At 40.2% G+C, this 20,636-nt stretch overlaps 1 protein-coding gene across 1 annotated transcript in view; it reads right to left on the bottom strand.

The window, feature by feature from the left end:
• Positions 1-20,636, bottom strand: part of LOC119646490 — a 567,562-nt gene that overhangs the window by 73,884 nt on the left and 473,042 nt on the right. Inside the window, 2 exon segments of the mRNA XM_038046949.1 lie at positions 13,541-13,663; positions 14,167-14,673. Of these exon segments, the coding sequence (XP_037902877.1) occupies positions 13,541-13,663; positions 14,167-14,673 (630 nt within the window).

The raw sequence follows: 20,636 nt of genomic DNA, 5'->3' as shown, positions 1-20,636 counted from the left end.
TATTTATAAGAAAATTTATCTAGTTTTCGAAAATGGTATCAAATCTGGGATTAAATGATTGAAGGAATAGAAAATTGTGACTTTCTTGGGAAGATAACGCTTTTTGGCGTAACGAAAAAGGCTATAACTCTGTAACGGTAAAAGATAGAATACCTATTTATGGACCTCAAACAACTGGTACCATCCAGCATTAAAATTTGTACCATCATAGACATCCTGTATACTTCAGGTATTTCAGAGTATGGATGGAGTGGATCCCCCGAAATAGATTCAACTAAAAATTCAGTTGTAGACATCATTTACTCAATTATACGTCTTATGGACCTTGTCCACAGAGTTAAACTTAGCTAGAGGTGGTTGCGCCCCCTGATCAGTCAAAGGCAAGGAAATTGTTCGCGTGAGTTTTCAGTACACATGGTTGATTTTTCAAATGCTGAGCCATGGGGCACAGGCTTTTTGTTGTAACATTCTTTCAATAGAAGCTAGAATAGTTGACAGAGTTTATCTATAAGAGAAAATGGTCTACTTGATTATCATGGCAGACATGGGACTGGGATCCATTAATGACAGTCGCGCCAGCTCCTTGCTTATTTGTTACTTTCGGTCCTCATTGCTTCCTATTTTGTTGTTAACATCGACGCAGCTGCCAATACATATAAGATTTGAAATTGAATAACGCACTTTTTCACTTCTTTTCAAGCTAATATGACTTTAGTGTCCGCATCGACAAAATGGCCCCAACATTTTCTCGCTTTTCCCAGCAGACTCAGTTCAAACCATTGTATCTTTCGAGGCATGTTCCTGGACTTCATGCATTTAAAGCCCAGTAGACCCACGAGGGTGGAACTATTCCAAAAACCTAAAGAAATAGCGAATGTGTGCATCAGTTCAGTTTCTCTCTTGTCATTGAAAAAATTGCACGTATCCTTTGGGCAATGCGTGAAATGTAAAAGACGATATCCCGCAACTAAGGTAAAATGGAAATAAAAAAAGAAAATTCTGGCTCGACCACGCGTGTGAAGCCTTAAAGCTTGAGAACCGAATGACATGATCAAGGGAGAAGATACACGACGGATCGTATCTTACTTGCGTGCGGTTTTTGGGATTCCCTTCCTTCTTTAACATTATCAGGCCATAAAAGTTGCGGATGCCCCTTGGTTAGTGTGGGTTCTGTTGGAGCTAGAGCTAACTGGGGAGAGGAGGTCCTCAAAAAAGGCTTAATTGAATTCCATAGTACTATAATCCATTGGAAATAATAATATAAAAAATAAATGGGGAGAAGCTTCGAAAAAATTGAAAAAAAATTACAAGGAAAAAAATATTGTTTGAAACTTAAGCCATAATGAAAATAATAATAACCGTTGGGGCAACATCCAATTGGATCTAGGCTTTGAAGTGTATATTAGTAGGGAGTATTATCAGCATTGCGCTCACCCGGGATTATGACTCTGATTTTGCTCAGAGCTGAGTGAACCGGTATCCGACATCCAGCTACGATATAAATCTCTCCGCTACCAGTGAAATTTGGACGGCGAATTTCCATTGCGGCAGTTTACTTCTCCAATCATTAAGCCGACGGGACAAACAAACAATAATGAATAATAATTATAAAAAAAATAATAATGGAACGAAATCGCAACTATATAAACCTGGGTAAGACAAAGATAATGAAAGGAAAGAGGAAGCAGATCATCCTTACCCATAGCTCTAACGGTTAGTGTATATCAAATGCTAAATTTAGAAAACTTCGTATTCTACTTTCTTCGGAATCGAATAATGATGAGATAATACATAAGGAAATCCGCCTTGGAAATATAATCAAATTGAATACTGTAAAGGTTTCATAAGCTTTGCAGAAAATACTTTCCTTGTGACCAAAAATTTTAGATGACTCGATAAATAGACATACGAACGGTAAAGATACGAAAAGCCTTGCATGCACACCCTGAACCATTCTTCACCCAGCATCGAATCAGCAGTTTTTGCACCAAGCCTCACGGTCATTCTCGCCATTGTCCGAGACAAAAGTACGAAAATCCATTTGCTAGTATACAGCATAGGCATGTATGAGGTCTAGCCAAGAAATATATAGGAAATCCAACAAAGAAAAAGGTTATCATTTTTGTATGCCCCATATTTCGGAATTATAATTGAATAATACTCAAATAGGCTTTAGGGCATCAGAAAATTTATTGATGAGAGGGTTTTGTGCCGAAAATTTCAAATGTGAATTAAAATTACCATTAATAACTTAAAATTTAAAGTACGTTAATGTTTTCGCCTGCCGTGAAGTCGGGAATGCAATTAGGAATTTGAAAAGTGGATAATGGAGGTGATAAATGATGCTAGAAGGAGGGTAAGGTAAATGGATCTTCACGCCTGCATGTCGCAGGACAAGGGCGAAGAAAAGCTGCGAAACCACGGATGCTAGCTGTCATATCCGGTTAAGACAGTCGCCTCACCAAGGGGTGTACTCTAGTAACCAGTATGAGGGCAGATATCCGAAAATCCAACAAAATAAATCGGAGACTAATCAAGGAATAAAAACATACTGACGACATTTGGAAACGTAATTAGAGAATCACAGTGCGATAATTTGAGGAAATTCTGTGAAGAGATTGAATAAACCACACAATAATAATAATCAACACAACAATCCATCAGGGCCTTGAAGTGTATTAGAGCACTTCATCCAAGACCGTAACGGTACACTACAGTAACACTGTAGGAGACAATGTGCTCAGCATTGCGCTCGCCTGAGATTATTACCCTGATTTGACTCAGGTACTCATTCACAGCTGAGTCGACTGGTGTCCGACGTCAAATCGCGATACAAATTCCACTGCCACCAGTGAGATTTGAACCGCGACCTTCCGTAAGACAGCCTTATGCTCTAACCACTCAGCTATCCGGACACTTAAACCACAAAATAATTCAGCATATACAATGTTCTAGCCAATAACAGAGCAACATTGTCCTCTGTCGGAAAAAGGAAGATCGGAAGCTTCAGAATGCCCGAGAGTATCAGCAAAGTGAAAAGTCAGCTTAACTGATAGAAGATTCACATTCTTTTTCTGTGTGGATATTATACAGGGTGCGGCAGCATAACTTCCTTTTTTAGAACTCAAAAACTATTGTATGCATCGGAAAATATTTATTTTTTTTTTTTATAATGTAGGAACATGTCTAAAGTTTTTATTTACATTGTTTTGAAGATCAAATCTGTTAGGTAACGTCCCCCATTTTCCATACATTGCGTAAACCGATTTCTGGCGTTTGTCATGACTCTTGTTAGCATAGCAGGTGTTATGTTGGCAATTTTTTTTTGGATGTTGGTCTTCAAATCTTGTAGGGTTCTTGGACGGTTCACATAAACACGGGATTTCAAAAAACCCCATAGAAAAAAATCACAAGGGGACAGATTGGGAGAGCGTGCCGGCCATTCCAAATCGCCTCTAATTGAGATAAGGCGCTCTGGAAAGTGTTCCCTCAAAACAGCCATCGATGCTCTTGAAGTGTGTGCTGTTGCACCGTCTTGTTGGAACCAAGTCTCCCCCAAATCCAAATTTTCTAGCCGTGGGAAAAAAAATTCTGTAGCATGTTTACATGCCGGTCCGAATTCACTGTCACTGTAACCTCATTTTCCTCAAAAAACCAGGGATCAATAATTCCAGCTGAGGAAATTACACACCACACTGTGACTTTGGGTGAATGCAATTCTCGAGGGTTGGTGTCAGCCCAGTAGCGCATGTTTTGTTTGTTAACCGACCCACACAAATGAAAATGGGCTTCATCGCTAAAAAAAACAATAGCACCCTCGGGAACGACATCAAGAAGAAGCTCACACGCGTTCATCCGAGAATTGAAGTCACGTTCTGAAAGTTCCTGCACAAATTCTTCTCACAGAACTATCGAATAGTCCAAGGGCAAATGCGTGTTTGCGCGCAGAACGCCGTGGCGATCGCAACATTGACGCTCTCACGCTTCAATGTTCTCAGGTGATCTAACGGGCCGAGGGACTCCAGTTCTTCCTTTTGCCGCACTTGCAGTTTGTCTGAATGTAGTGACCCATGTAACAATTGATTTGCGGTCTGGGACGGGAGCCAACGGGGCTAAATTAAAGCGATTCCGAAATGCACGCTGTGTTGCAATAACCGAACATCCGCTTGAAAAGTAAACCTCAACGGCAAAGGCACGCTCCTCACTATTCCAACGCATGATGGCGACTGAACCGTGTCGGGACAAAACTTTACAGTATCCCCTCTTGAACGAGACCACTAGCGCTCCGCTATGACATCAACTAACTGAGTGGCGCGCATTTTAAAAAAGGAAGCTATGCTGCCGCACCCTGTAGAAGCGTATTGCTGATACTAAACAGCAGCAGCAACAACAGGCAAGCACACTAGTATATTTTAGGCGTATGGTAAATCTACGTCATAGATAGATGTCCAGACTTTAACCTCCAAGAGAGGAGGTAGAACGCTTCGATTCTAATTGGCGGTGAGACGGCCTCAGATCCTACAAAGTGAACTCTAAAATAAATACGCTCATAATAAGGCCTGGGTGCTTTGAATTCCGGGCCATGGTAACTAAGCGGCAGGAGATGAACTGGCTGCGAACGGAACAGAAAACGTAGCTAAATGGTGGAAGTTCCTTCTGTGGAAGGGTTTTCTGGCCATGATAAAAATGGCTAATGGAACTATACTGTGTGAACTTATCGGCAAAGGGGCAGTCCAGAGTGCTTATGGGGAAATATAAATCAAACCGCTTGCAGGACTATTTGATCCTCATCTAGGAGAACCTTAGGATGTGGGTGGGTGTTTGTGAATACTCACAAGTAACCCAGGCACAACTACTCCAAAGGGATATCTACATATTCTATGAGGTAAGTAATGCATTTTACATATAGTGGGTGGCCAAATTATTAGAACCAAACATATATTTCATATAATTTTAAGAACATGATATTCTTACATATATACATTCTTTAGTTGGCATTATCTTTCTCTTTGAAAGATATGCACTACTGAGTCGAAAGAGTAAGACCAGTTTTCAATTTCAATTATGCGGGCAAATCAAACAATTTACAACAACAAATATATTGACGAAAGAAGATGCATTAAGTTGTCTACGGAATTCAAGATGATACAAAACGTCCATGCTTTGTCGAAAAGGAATGTTTACAAGTGATACAAGCAGTTCAAACAAGGTCCTGAAAGTGGTCAAGACGAATAGCGCTCCGGTGGACCATCAACCTCCCCCGATAAACAACACATCAAGAAAATGGAAAAACTTGTGCTTATCAATAGTCGAATGTGAGACTTTGCTGATGCTGTTGGCATTTCAAAAGGATCACTGTCAATACCATTTTGAAAAAAATAGGCCTGTAGCGTGTAAAGTCTCTGCTAGTGGCAAAACAACTCGTTTTTCTTCGCAAATGGGCACTCGTCCTTATCGTTCCACACCCACCATATTAGCACCGTGTGACTTCTGTTTATTCCAGAAACTCAAAAGACTATTGGGGGCGGAAATCGTTCTGAGAAGATAGAAGAGGTACAACGTGAATCGTTACGTGCTATGGAAGCTATCCTGGAAGGCGATTTTAATAATAATTAAGTAGTGTTTCTACTATACTTTGATATATTTTTGTTGTGTTCGAATGTACCTTATAATGAACATAATAGTTGTTGGAAAGTTTGCTATTTTGACGCCGTTATTTATTCATTAGCTATTTCTTTATAACTTATGTATTACAAATTATACAATGTAACTACATATATATTTTTATTTTATAAATTTTTATTATGGGGAAAAATTAAGATCTCTCCAGGAAATCAGAAAAAAAATTGTTGCGAAATTACAATTGACGTAAAATAGAATGGCAAATGTGATCGTAAAAGGTTAACATCGCGTAAAGATGAATGCAAAATAAGGGATATATCAAAGGTGATCAAAGGGTAGTATAGGTCCCAGGGCGGAACGTGGATTGGTCCACACGATGTAGCATAAAACCTGGCAACCGCCTCCTGAACCAACACCAGCAGTGCTACTATCGACTCCTACTACTACTACTACTATCGACTATCGACTATCACCTCCACGTGGTGATCGCTGGGAGTTCTTTCTTAATGAAAAGCTGCATTAGCAGAAGGATGAAGGTGAATCCTCCATGCCTAAACGCGGGAAAAATAGTACCAAGCGTTCACTAACACACATGGACTTCTCAAGATGGGAACACCGCCACTTTTTAGCCTTGATGAATATCAGAACATGCAGGGAGGCAATATGGACTCGAACCACTACCTTGTTGGCATAGTGCTCCGGGCTTATTCGAGCCACCTAAAATCCCTTCTGTCAATCAGGTGAGAGTTAACACTGAAGCCATCCACAACACAGCCCTCCGCGACGCCTTTAAGAGGGAAATGGATGCCGCAATAACCGCAGTCAATAGAGGTACTGAAAATGAAGCATAGACAAATGATCGTCACAACCACTAGCAGAACATTATCATTGATACGGTTAGAAACATACAATGCGCAAAAAAGTCAGAATGGCTGGTCCGACGATGTGTGTAAGCTACCAACGGAATCGAAGTATCCTATATACCGAGTAATGTTGCATCCTCAAACGACTCTGTCGAGCAGAGAAGTTGGTTCGCAGATGGAACAAGTCAGAAACCGGACCCTCGGCACTTCAGGTATGAAACATTTTGTGGATATTTTATGTAAGAATATCTGGGCACACACTTATATGCAGCTCGCAGTATGTGTGTGTTGAATATATCAGATATTCAATTCTATGTTGTACTGATATTTCAACTCGTATGGAGTAGTAATTTGATGTGAAAGGGGCAAATTTGATACACTAGAACCTTGTTAATAATAATAGAATTTCCACCAAACATTCAAGTATGATGCTCTTTACTAAACTCTAGCTCACTGTCAAATTATGCCGATCTAGGATGAACATAAGGATGGTTCACAGTAAATTTACAAAATATAATAATATATTATTAAGTTAATTATTTTAGCAGATATCTTAACGGGGAGTATTTTGAGGCCTAGATACCAAGTGCATGTACTACTTTTTTCAGATTTGACGGTTGGATAGTTTCTGAGAATGGCTCTTTCAACATATTTGATTAAAAGAAGCTCTGCACCTTTTTTAGGTATACCGGGACGCCCCCCCTTAACTTCAACGTGCATCAATGTAATTCACCACATATGGGGTTCACAGTTACCACCGTTTCTGAGAGAAGTGCGTGTGGCAGGCAGATAGGTATTCAACAAAACCTTAAAAAGGAAGCCTGGGAGAACCAAAAGGTCTGCAAACTCGAAAACTTCAGGGCGCAACCGCATCAGGCGCGGAAGTTTTACCAAGTCAGTAGGATGAAGCCTTAATACAACTCGATGCTTATTTTGCCGAGGAACAGCAACCAGAATATCGTCGAGTTGGAGGTCCCACCAACTGAAGACGACGGATAAATGCTGCCACCAAGTGTAGAAGAGACTTTTTTCCCAGCAAATCAGCAACAAACTAGATTTTCTCTCTGGCCATCAGTTGCACCATCTTTTCATCGACTTCAAGTCCTCCTATGATAGCACAGCCAGGTTAAACTCGTATGGGCATGGGATTCTGCATCCCGGCGAAATTGTTAAGATTGACTAGGCTGGCCCTGACTAATGTGAAACCATTTGACATCAACAACGGTCTAATACAAGGAGATGCGCTATCGTGCAGCCATCATCTGAACCGCAAGAAGTGATCCGTAATGCTAATGTAAATGCGAGAGGCACCATCCTCTTCAAGCCCACCCAATTACTGGCGAGATATATACAAATGCCTTCACCCTTATGAAGCAGGCGGCGCAAGACTGCACATTAATGAAGGCAAGACGAAACATATGGTGATAATGTCAGCAACAAAAACCAAATAGGCAACAACATTATATAGGACTGGTCAAATAAGAACAAAAAAAAAATAGGGGAGTGCAACTTTGAAACGGTTGATTACTTTTCCTCTCTAGCGGCGAAAATCATATTCGATAGCAGCTAGGACGATGAAATCCGCGCAGGGTTGGTGGCTGCCAACACCTTACAAAAACTGTTTCGCTCCAAACGGCTCACAAAAGGGCAAAAGATCTTATAGTACAAGGCCATGATCTTCCCAGTCCTCATGTATTCCTCGGAGACTTCTTTTCCCACACATTTCCCGTCCCCTGTGTATAACCTTTACCAAAAATCATGAAGAATGTTACTTCCCCCATCTCTGGAAAGAGGTCCTTACCATGTCTATCATCAAGCATGGAGACTCTTCTCTAGCTGTGAACTACCGTCCCACCTTGCTTTTCTCCTTCCGCTCCAAAATTCTCGAGAGATACGTCAACGACTGGACGCCCACGCATTTCGGTCACCTTATTGTCAAAGAGCAGCTTGGTTAGTGAAACGTAGATCTACTGCTTCAAACTTTCTGGTCTTTAGTAACATCATTGCTAAATGCTTTCATTTACGAAAGGTGGTACATGCTATTCATATTGATTCCTCAAACGCCTTTGATATCGTTAGCCATAATAATCTCCTCTGCAAACTCTCTCTTCTCCTCCTCAGTCATCTCCTGGCTTTCCTGCTACCTCTCATATCGTTCGTGCAGAGTTTCTTTGCATGGTTACTCATCCCCTTCCTTCTCTCCCTCCTCTGGTGTTCCTCAAATGTCTATACTTGGCCCCTACGTTTCCTGTTTTTAAGGTTTTGTTTGCAAAACAAAACCTCAATAAAATCGGTTCAATATCTGCCCGTCTATTTGTCTGTCTGTCGGTCATACGCACTTTTCTCAGAAACGGCTACACCGATTGACACGAAATTCGGGGTGAACGTGGGAACTGTGAACGCCCAGACATGCAGTGAGTAATATCCTTCTACGTTTAGATTAAGGGGGGTCTGCATAAATGCAAAAGGGAGGTGTAAAATTTTTTTTCACCGAAGATGGCCATGATGAATACCAAATGAAAGGTCTCGATTAGTACTTTTTAAGCCGGTATTAGTTGCGACATTTGCTAGAAAGGCGAGGAGTGGAAGGGGTGGTAAGTGAGGATTTCATTAACGGACCCATTCTCAGAAACTACCCAACCGAAAAATCTGAAAAAAAATCTTAGAGCTGCCTTTATATGGTGTGCAGGCCTCAAAATACTCTTCATATCGATATCCTCTCAGATTAAGTTGATAATAGTATATTACCATATTTTTGGGGAAACTGAGTAAAAGCCCCCCCCCCCCTTAAGTTTATCTTAGAGTTATAAAAGTTTGTAGTATAGAATATAATATGAAGCATGTTATCCCTAAGTTTGATCAAAATCGTATTATTACTAACAAAGTTGCAGTAACCTGAGACTATGTCGGTCTTTCAACGCCTTTCATCTTGGGTTCTTTGCCTCTATCTCTTTCCTTGCTTTTAAGAGTTTGTTAAGACAGTTACCCGCTGCTCCCTCTGAGGACAATATGTAACTAGAAATTTACTTTCTGTGTATTGTCATTAAATAAATAAATGATCCAGTCCAGAAAGTCCATCAGGGCCATATCTATTTTAGAAAAAGAAGACGTGGCAGACCCTGCCTCAGATGGCGTAATAGCGTAGACCAGGTTATCAAATTAGTGATATTATATTGGTCGACCTCGGTGTAACGCCGGGATGTCCGGAGTACCTTATTAAAAAGGGTCTAGACCAGATGCCGATTGTTGCGCCGTTGATGATGATCTTAATATCAATAAATTCGGGCTGATGCCGCATAAAAGAATCGAGGCTTTCATGGGGATATACGGGAAAGAAGCTAGTTATCCCTGTAATGATGAAAAAGTGGCTCAAGTGATGTACATCACATTTAAATCGAATTGCTGATGATTTGAAAAAAGTATTATAATTAGACCTTTTTAGTAAAAATGGCCATTTAGAAGCCATATAGTCTCAATTTTGTAAAAATCCAACTTAACAATATATCCCAGTTTGTTCCTCTGACGAATCATCAGTATATGTACCGGTTGACAAATCAGAGTTTATGAGGAGAAGATCTGTTGAAGAATTGGGAGAAAATTGCATCACAAAAGGTCAAGCAATTGGTCAGTGATTTGCAGCAAAGTACAGGGCGCTTGTTAAATGTCGAAAAAACCATGAGGCAGGACCATTATGTAAAGGTCTTGGAAAATAAAATGCTACCCCAAGTACATTTATGCTTATCAAATGGCAACTTTATATTTATGCACGACTTTGCTCAATGACATAAGGTCAAAAAAGAAATTCTATTTTTTAGAGGAAAGCCAAACACGGGCTCCTGGCAGACCAGATAATTCACCGGTATTCAAACCCATTGAAACCCTTTGTGGATCAGTGAGAAATACAAAATTTTCAAGGTATAACTGAAAATATGCAGTCTATAGTAGCCCTTAATGCAGTTTGGAATAGAAGCTATTTCATCGCTATAAACTCTATTAAATATATTGAAAGTATGTCAAAAGAAGTATGAGTGATGATTCCAGTAAAAGGCAGCATGGCTAAATATTGAAGTTTTATTTTAACGTTATGAAACCATTCTAGCCATATTTTAAATATATACTTAATACTGTTTGACAAAATAAATAATTTTCCTTGCATATAAACAGAATGTGTCCGGATGGCGCAAGTGGTTAGAGCGCTGGGCTGTCGTAGCAAAAGGCGGCGGTTCAAATCTCACTGGTAGCAAGGAGATTTGTTATCGTGGCTGTATGTCGGATACCAGTCGACTCAGGTGTGAATGAGTATCTGAGTCAAATCAGGGTAATAATCCGCGCGAGGGCAATGCTAACAACATTGCCTCCTATAGGGTACTGTAGTATACCGTTACGGTCTTGAATGAAATGCCCTAACGCACTTCAAGGCCCTGATCCAATATGGATTGATACGCCAACGATTATTATTATTATATAAACAGAAATTATTTTTTATTTTTTTTTTTTTTTTGAATGTGGTTCTAAGAACTTGATCATCTTCGCCACCCTTAGTCTGCATCCCGTCCAATAGCGGAATCGACTTGTCTAGATCAAATCTGCCATTTTTTCTAGATATAGGCTTGGTTCCGGTATAATCGAGAGGCTCTCAAATCACCATTCGTACCGAACCATCCGCCTCGATCACCCATTCCGTCGTCCCCCTTCGATATTCAAATCAATCTTGGGTAAGAGAAGTCAATTCTGGTTTTGAGACATTGATGCGTCGAACACAAAAAACGCCAGTTGTGGAACGCCACTTCACCCAGGTTGTGCTGATACACCATGCAATTTCATAGCCCAATTCACCATTGTACGTATGCATTGATCCGTGATATTTAAATCGCGGCAGATCGGTAACACTAACAGCGATGGTGGTCCTTTCATAGGTGTCAGTCGTCAAAACTCTTACTTTATTCAAATTCAATCGGAGGTCGCTCTGTATCAGGCGATCATTCCACTTGTGGATGAGTTGTTCGAAATCAGCTTTGTTGTGAGACGCTATGAGAATGTCATCTGCATAAAGCAGTGCGTAGGGCGCTGGACGTTGGATATCTAGTGTGACAACATCCAAGACACAAATGAATAGGAGTGAATGAATTCCTGAGTCAAACAGGGGTAATAGTGTATTGTTTCATTTTAGAAATGAAATGCAGATACACGCTCTAAAGCTAAGGTTCAAATGGAACTATTGCACCATCGACTGGTAAGTTTAGTTTTCCAAGTAATAACATTATTGGCGGCTTCTGAAATACGGGCTGCTTCGGGTATCTATAAACAAGTCGGAATACCGGAAACTCGCGCTTCGGGTATAAAGGTTTTGTGTTCATCTTATGTAAGAAACTTCAACGCACATTTTTCTGTCCGTATATAGCTACCAATCCAACAGAATCCTTCATATTTTTCCTAACTACGAGACATACGTACATATTACAGCCATAGATATCACGCTCACCCTAAATAAACTGCCTATTACCGAATACTGTACACATATATGCACGTATATAAATTCGTACCCATGTTTCCGATCTACTTCTTATATCTATTTGGATTAGACACTACCTGCAAAGTTCATTAGCACGCATATATTATATACCTACATACACACATGTCTGGCTGACAAATAACTAAAAAACTAAAACAAAATAATTTTCTGCGACCCAATTCATAAGAACTCATTTCGTTGTGGTATTGACGAATTGATATGTCATGATGACGTCATGCAGGTTATAGATTGCACGAAATTCACAAAAAATTGTGAAGTTGCAACCCCTATAACTTTGTTAATAATAGTTGGATTTTCTTCAAACTTGACCAAACTGTGCATTATGTTCTTCATTACACGTATGGTAAATTTTGTACTTCTGGGATGAACATAAGGGGGGTGCCGGGTAAATTTCTAAAATGTGGAAATATACTATTATTAACTTTATTTGTGCAGATATCTGAACCGGATATATTTTGAGGCCTAGATTTCGTAGAGATGCATCACCGTGATTTTTTTCAGATTTTTCAGTTGGATAGGTTCTGAGAACGAAACCTGTTACACTTTTTGGGGGTCATATTTTGAACCCTCACTCCCCTATGTTTCATCTAATATCAAATATTGAACCAGATTCGAAAAGTACTAAATGAGACCTTTAATTTGATATCCTACATGGCTACATTCTGTGAAAAAAAAATTTGCACCCTCCATTCACATGTACGGGGAGCCCCCCTTAAACTTAAGGCAAGATGGCGCCACTTACTGCATGTAAAGGGAACACCAGATTACATACTCTCACCAATTTTCGTGACAATCGGTCTAGCCGTTTCCGAATAAATCGGGTGTGACAGACAGACAGACAGACAGACAGACAGACAGACAGACAGACGGACAGACGGACAGACAGACACCGTCTCGATTCTAATAAGGTCTTGTTTCACACAAAACCTTAAAAAACGCGCATCTTCCTACAGGAACTGTCAACGGGTGAAAGTGTCTCATATTAATGTATGTTTCTTCAGGTAGATATTTAGCTTGTTTCAAAATTTTGTATATTTCTGAATTTTTTAATTAGATTGTTTTAAAATGTTTCCAATAAGATAACGCCATTTTGAATATGATCCAATTGTGTGTGTTTTCCTGCGTGAAAGCAAATATTGCATCGATTACAGATTTGCTTTTAATTTTGTTGTTTATTTTTGAGGAGTTTATCCAAATGGGTATTATCAATGTATTCACTACACTTTGCGTGCAAATCTAAACACCAGGCATTTTCTAATGAAAACACAGACTAATTGCTAGATCCTTTTTCACACTATTCGCTAAAAGGACGCGTACAAGAAACACCTTGATTTGCTAGAAGCCGATCCATCTCTGCTTATTCCATGGACCATTTCAGCACACTTAAGCGTTAGTACAAAGGAATGCGCTACAGTTGATTCCTTTACTTTGTACATTTCCTTTATAGCTCTAGAAATCACAGAAGCAAACTAGTCTCTATGATTATGCAGTCTAGCGTCCCTACGTAAAAAAATCCACTTACTTCACATGTGCAGCTCTCGTTTGTGTTTTCTTCGTCGACAAAGTCGTCTTGTATCTTTTGCAAAAGTTCAATGTAGCCTTGGGTAATTTGGCGACGGCTACTAACTGACTCGGCATCCTCGAGCTATAATAAACTTTCATTATTTTTTAGATTTTGATACATTTTCACTCTAAAATATCTGAAACGGTTAAGAATCCTAAGTGCAGTAGCATGGATGCTATCATCTATGAGTTGCGTTCATGAAGCAGGGAAAGGTTTGCCATTTCGGAGTGCATATATTTGCGTGACTAATTCGCAAGGTTTCGTGCGGTGGGTGATGCCGACTCCATGGTGCGTACCTGGTAGTGGTATGCCATGAGTGGTCCACGCGGGGTAATGTGAATCTATAGTGAATTCTGTTTTGCTTGGGGTGGTTCGTTCAGCTTCACTGGAGATACTGATCACTAGTCCTGAACAGTGAGTGAATTGTGACATTGTTTGCGATTTTGTTGAAATGAAAGAAAAGTGCGTCAAAAGTGCTTTAATGCTATACATGGTACAAAACGGGACAAAACTGACAAAACGTGGTGAATTCTGAACCGGTGTCGACACACGAAGTGATGAACAAAAACTTGGGGTTCACTTACGCTACTCTCACTGTTTCGTTCCACACTGCTGCGGTATTTGGACTCACGACTGTCTTTACTACTTTCGCTTCGTTCCCGGCATGAAAATTGCCGATGGTATTGACGGCGTCGGCGGGCAGCACTGGTCACCGGGCGGTAGTAGTAAGTGCTATCATAGCTGAACTGCTTTTTCCGCCATGCCTCATACTGTCGATGATGACTAAAAAGCCTTCGTCGCCGCTGTATCAATTCTTTGGCCTCTTTTTCCGCAAAGACATCCGCCTCCTCTTCAGGATCTCCAGTTTCTGTTGATTGTTGTTGGTGTCCTTCTTGGAGTGACATTAATCGCTGATGATGGTGATCATCCTTATTGTTATCCGCTTGACCACCATCATCATTCTCTGGTTGCTAGCTGTCCACTTCGGCTCTGTGCAATAGTGCGAATTGGCAGCCACAATCTCGATCCTGTCGTCGGGGGCATTGGAAACAACGATCCAGAAGACCGCAACTCTCACATGCAGGCAGACACTAAGTAGTACATAGTATAAAGCGTGTGAGTTTCTGATGAACTTGCTTTTTTTGGTAAAATAAAATTACTAGGCTAAGTGTCTAAGAATTTTTCATTCGCAAATCAAGAAGAATCGGAAAGCGAACTATGTTTAATGCTGAGAAATGGGATAGCAGATTTTTTTCTTTTCCGGGATTTTTAGAATGACAAAATATCCTTCAAAAAGCAAACAATTAATCCCGCTAAGCAAGAAATAATTGGTGCGTGTATCTTTCCTGGAAAAAACACTTGAAATTCTCTAAGTAGAGAAACCGACACATCATAGGTAAACATTTTCATAATTAGTTTTCGTATCGTGCTCATATGTACAAGGCAGTATTAAAGGGCAAGGACCGGCCTTTTTATCCCAATAAAGGGATTCATTTCTAGACGCAATGTTATCCGACCCATCTCCGAGATAAATTTAATCCTAGAGAAACATCCAACATCAAGTTACGACTGTACATCTGGAAAATCAATCGAAATTTTCCCAAAGACTTCGGATGATATTTAGGTTTCGGGAGGAGCAAAATGTGCATAAACGGTCTTCATGAATAAATCAGTTTTAGATATATATATATATACACTGATTATATATGAACTCATAAGTAAGTGTAAGTAAAGCTCTGCTGTTTTCTTAGCCATTCGCCAAACTAGACAAATCAGTAAAAAAATAACAATCTAACATTCCACTTTCACAGAGGGATGTAAGATGGTTTGAAATAAAAAGGTTCTAGCTCTACCTTAATTATATATGTACATATATTTCTATGGGTCTAGTATATTACAGTGTATATGTATGTATTTGAAAGTATTTTTTCTTCCAAAGACTTAAGGAATTTGGGAAAGACGATGTTCGATAATTCAAATATAAATATGCAGGCGTTTGTGATCTTTAAACGAAAAACCTTTGGAGATAAAGTGCGTACACGTAAGTGACATCGATCGTTATAAATATGTCCGATACTTCCATAATATGACGTTGTCACTCAGAAACAACAATTCTCTACAGTTTTACTCATCACAACTTTGCTGACATCAATCAAAGTCGAGATCTAATAAACAACTACGGGGTTGCACTTATCGATAATTAACACAGAGAGTGAGAAGTATGCTACGACAGATCCCAGGAGCGCGTTGTCTCTGCGAGTGGTCCATAGGGTTCTATTCTGGGATCACATTTCTAGAGCATCTTCTATAATGATATCCTAAATGTTCCAATTGCTGGCCGCGGTATTGCCATCAACAACGTAGCATTGATTTTAGTTGAACAACATCTCGCGAGTATTGAATTATACCTGTTCGAAACTGTTACTACTATAAAAGAGTGGTGGAGAATTATGGATTGGTACTTGCAGAGGGTAAGCTATCAAATACCGAGGAGTGATCCTAGACGCTAAACTAAACTTCAAGTAGCAACTATAAACATGCTGCATGATACCTTAGAATTTCAGGGCCCTGCGTGTCTTTAATGCGCAGGATGCCAAGCGCCGAAGGCCGCAATGCTACATTTTTGAATCATCTTGGATTATGCGCCATTACTGGAATGATAACGATCGACATTTCGGCCGATAAGGTGACGTACATCCTCACATCGGACCATGAAAACAGGTAAAGGGAGAATTTATTCAGCGGACATTAACAGCACAGGCGACGATCCGTAAGGGCTGTTGGACCCACAAATTGATTCCCAACGTTAGCGCGGAGAGATAAATTATAAACTCATCGAATTTATAAGGCGTCATGGTATGGATGTAGTTTTAAGCTATATAGCTCACCGAACTATCTCAACTGCAACGGTGATCTCCAATTTCGTCTTCTTTCATTGCCCTAGATTTATAAATTTATAAAGGAACATTCCGCAGGGAGCATTTGATAGGACGGTATTGGCGCAAAACCTAATTGGGAAATAGAAATGGTAAATCGCATTCGCGATTAAAGCTTTATTTATACTAACCATCAAATAGCGTGTCCAGCACTGAACATGAGATGAACATAAAAGAATTCTTCCATACATTTACTACCCGAGTATCCATACTATCCAGCAGCAGGAGTTCCGTATTCGCACCGACACTGCACAATACAGGCCAGAATTCTTGCATAAAATATTGTTACCCCTGTTGGAATGCGTCCCAATAGGTAGATTGAGAGGCCATTCGATTGGAGGCGAAGAAGCATAGACATGCGCATGAGTTCTTTTAGGAATTGTACTGCCCCTAAAGAATTCAAACAGAAAAACAAACAAAAGTGGTTCCATGTGTAGAGCGCAATACAAACTTCTATTTGGTTTGTCATTTCGCGAAAAAAGTAGTGTTTTAACAAATTTGTTCCTTTTTCAATTGATCAGATCAGATCACCTTGGATAAATGATGCGAAATGTGTCTGGAATGCTGAGCGGTTGGAACAGTAGGCCATCTTACATGATTTGACGTCGGATACCAGCCGGCTCAAGTGTGACTCAAGTCATGGTAATAATTATGGCCGAACGAAATGCTGACCATATTGCCTCTTATAGGGTACTACTGTAATTCTGTGGTATTCCGTTAAGGTTTTGAATGTATTGCTCTAATACACTTCAAAGCCCTGGTCCAATTAGATTGTCACGCCAACGATTATAATTATTTGATAAATGAATGATTGATTACAAAGCCATGCAGAAAGAATGGTAGCTCCATTTGTCAATAAAAACCATACTAAATTAACATACATACAATTCTACATCGTTGATGGAAGGACGAAATATTATACTTGCAAAAAGTGGCGGTCAAAGGGTAGTATAGGTCCCAGGCCGAAAAGCGGACGCTATTTCCACTTTCACCTAGTTGTCGTTGAGAGTTCTTTCTTAACGAAAATTTGCACACGGAGAAGGATGAAAGTGAGTCTCGTGCGCCTAAAAACGGGACAAATCGTATCAACTGATCCTCCAGGTTGAGAGTTAGGTAGGGCTGAGAACCCCACATGGAAAACAACTTGTCACGAAGCCACAAAACGAGCCTCGGACTGGATGAGTTTTATAACGACGAATCCGGAAACGAAAGCGGACTAACGATTTGCGTATTTTCTCATTGAACGTGGGCTCCCTGCACATAAAAGAGACTAGCCAATACCCTGTCCGAATATGGGACTGATGTAACACCCTTGCAAGAGATGTGCTGGACAGGGAACGGTTTCCTGGAAAAGAGCGACTACAACATATATTACAGTGCTCAATCGGTAAACCATATACTCGGAGTAGGTTTCCTAGTCAGGCAAAAAATGAAACCTGCTGTTATCGGCTTTGAAAACACAAGTGAACGGCTACGCACTATGCGCTTCCGTAGCAAATTTCGGGATATAGGCCTCATTAACATTCATGCCCCTACAGAGGAGACCGTAGAGTCTTAACCTTGATGAATGCCAGAACATATAGGGAGGTCAATATAGACTCGGATAACTATCTCGTTGGCATAGTAATTCGAGCGTGAATAACAACACCACCTCGAAACCACTTTGACATTCAGGTGAGAGTGAATACTAAAACCTTTCATAACAGAGACCTCAGTAACACCTGTAAGGGCGAAATGGATGCCGCAATAAGCGCAACTAACGGAGGCCCTGGAAGTGAAGCATAAACAAATGATCTTCGCAACCACCTAAAGAACGCTATCGTCGATGTGACCATACACATACTTGGCCCCATTTTCCCGGAAGCAGGGCGCCTCAGGCATAAGGGTTTTGTGTTTATCTTATGTGAGTAACTTTTTGGCACGTTTTTCTTTTCGAATATAGCTACAAATTCAAGATATTTCTTCATATATTTTCAAACTTTCAGATATATGTGGATACATATTGAAACACATATATATTATGTTAATTCTAAACAAACATTGTCTATTACAGTATACTGATGTGTAGATATATATATGTACGCGCATCTTATTTAAATTGATGGCACGCATCTGAATATTTCCACTTTACTGCAAGCATCGAAGCATAAATATCGCTGGTACTAATGTAGATATATTCATTCATATCCATGTGGATGGAACACTTCCCGCAAAAAATGTTGTGGCTCGCTGTCGGTTTCTATCGCAGGGTGGAGGCGTGGGGTAATTCACACCTCCACCCTGAGAAGTAGCGTAGTCGAAACCTACTGCAGGTAGCATTTTGCTCTGTTTTTGTCCAATTCAAAACCCGACAAGGTTATGAATTTCGAAAGCGCCAAATTTGCACGTAGACTGGTTTCTGCTAATATCATTGAACCCGCCACTTACCAAAGAGCGGAGCGAATTGCTAGTCAAATTAGTGCGCCCTGTCAGAAGGTGGTGTGTGATGTGGGTCAATTTATATGATGATGGCGTCACACATGCCTTGGAGAACAACGAATTCACATGGAATACAGAACTTTCATTCACTATAACTTTGTTAGTAATAGTTGGATCGCATTCAAATTTTCCAGAGCCGTGTCTACTATTATCACTTATACTGACGACAAAATTTGTTCGAACTTCTACAATGAACTTAAGGCGGGTTTTCAGGTAAATTTGAAAAATATAGTAATATGCTATTATTAACTTTATTTATTTCGGCTGGGTGGATTTAGGGAACGATACTCGTTTTACTTTTTCCGACACACATTTTGAGTCTTCGCTCCCTTGGGTTTCAGCCGACATCAAACATAAGATCAGTTTCGAGAAGTACTAATTGAGCAATTTTATTTGATACCCCACATGAGTACATTTGGTGAAAAATCAATTTACACCCCCTTTGGCATATATATAGCCTCTCCTTAATCCCGACACAAAATGATGCTACTCGCTGCATGTTAAGGGAGACACAGACTACAAGTTCTCAACAAATTTCATGGCAATCGGTTCAGCCCTTCTCGAGTAAATCGGGTGGGACACACTGATAAACAGACAGAGAGATTTTAATAAGTTTTTGTTTCACACAAAACTTTAGGTCGACGATCAATGTATGTTAGCAACGAAAAAGAAGAATGCTACACATCGGGCAACGCTGTACTCTCAAAGAACGCGGATCTATCACACACTCCGTCGAGTGGAGAAGCGACTTGACACACGAAAAAAAGGAAACCTGGGAGAACCAAAAAGGCTATTAATTCGAGAAGGACAGGAGCAATCGCACCAGGTGCGGAAGTTTTTCCAATAAATCAGCAGGATGGACATATTGGGCAACCAAAATATCAGTGAGTTCGAGGTCCCGCCAACTGAAGACCACGGATAAACGCTGCCACCACCAAGTATGGAAGAAACAGTCTGTCCAATCCATCAGCCTAAAAAGCATAAGTCGATAGGAGCAGATGGAATTACGGTCGCAATGGTTAAATATGGGGCCGACCAACTACACCAACCGGTGTGGGGCCTGGAGACTAGCAAAGAGGCATTATCTGTCCCATATATAAAAGGGGAAATATCACCCAGTGCAGCAATTATAGAAGTATCACGTTGCTGAGTACCATCTATAAGATATTCTTCGCTATTTTACTAGGTCGTATAGCTCCACACGCTCAGAACATCATTGGCCCATACCAAAAAGGCTTCACTTCAAGGAAATAAGGAACAGATTAGATTTCCTCTCTGCGGCACGCAAACCTGTTGGAATATGGGCATCAGTTGCACCAATTTTCAACGACATCAAGACCCCTTATGATAGCATAGCCAGAGTAAAATGCGTTTTAATGCAAGAGGCACCGTCCTCTTTAATTCCACCCAGCTACTGGCCTATGCTAACGGTAATGACGTTATGGAAAAAACAACTCAAGATGTACAAACTGTCTTCAACGACAGCATTAAAAAAAAGAAGCCACAACACCAAATCAAATGGGAACAATAAAGGTAGGAGACTACAACTTTGAAACTTTTGATAATTTATCCTATATAGGATGGAAAATAACAACCGATACGACGATGGAGACAGCCAACAGAGCTGAGCAGCGTACAAA

Source organism: Hermetia illucens, chromosome 1 (assembly GCF_905115235.1).
Source record: "Hermetia illucens chromosome 1, iHerIll2.2.curated.20191125, whole genome shotgun sequence".
Lineage (NCBI taxonomy): Eukaryota > Metazoa > Arthropoda > Insecta > Diptera > Stratiomyidae > Hermetia > Hermetia illucens.
The sequence above is the reverse complement of the archived record's forward strand: the minus strand, read 5'-3'. Positions and strand labels throughout refer to the sequence as shown.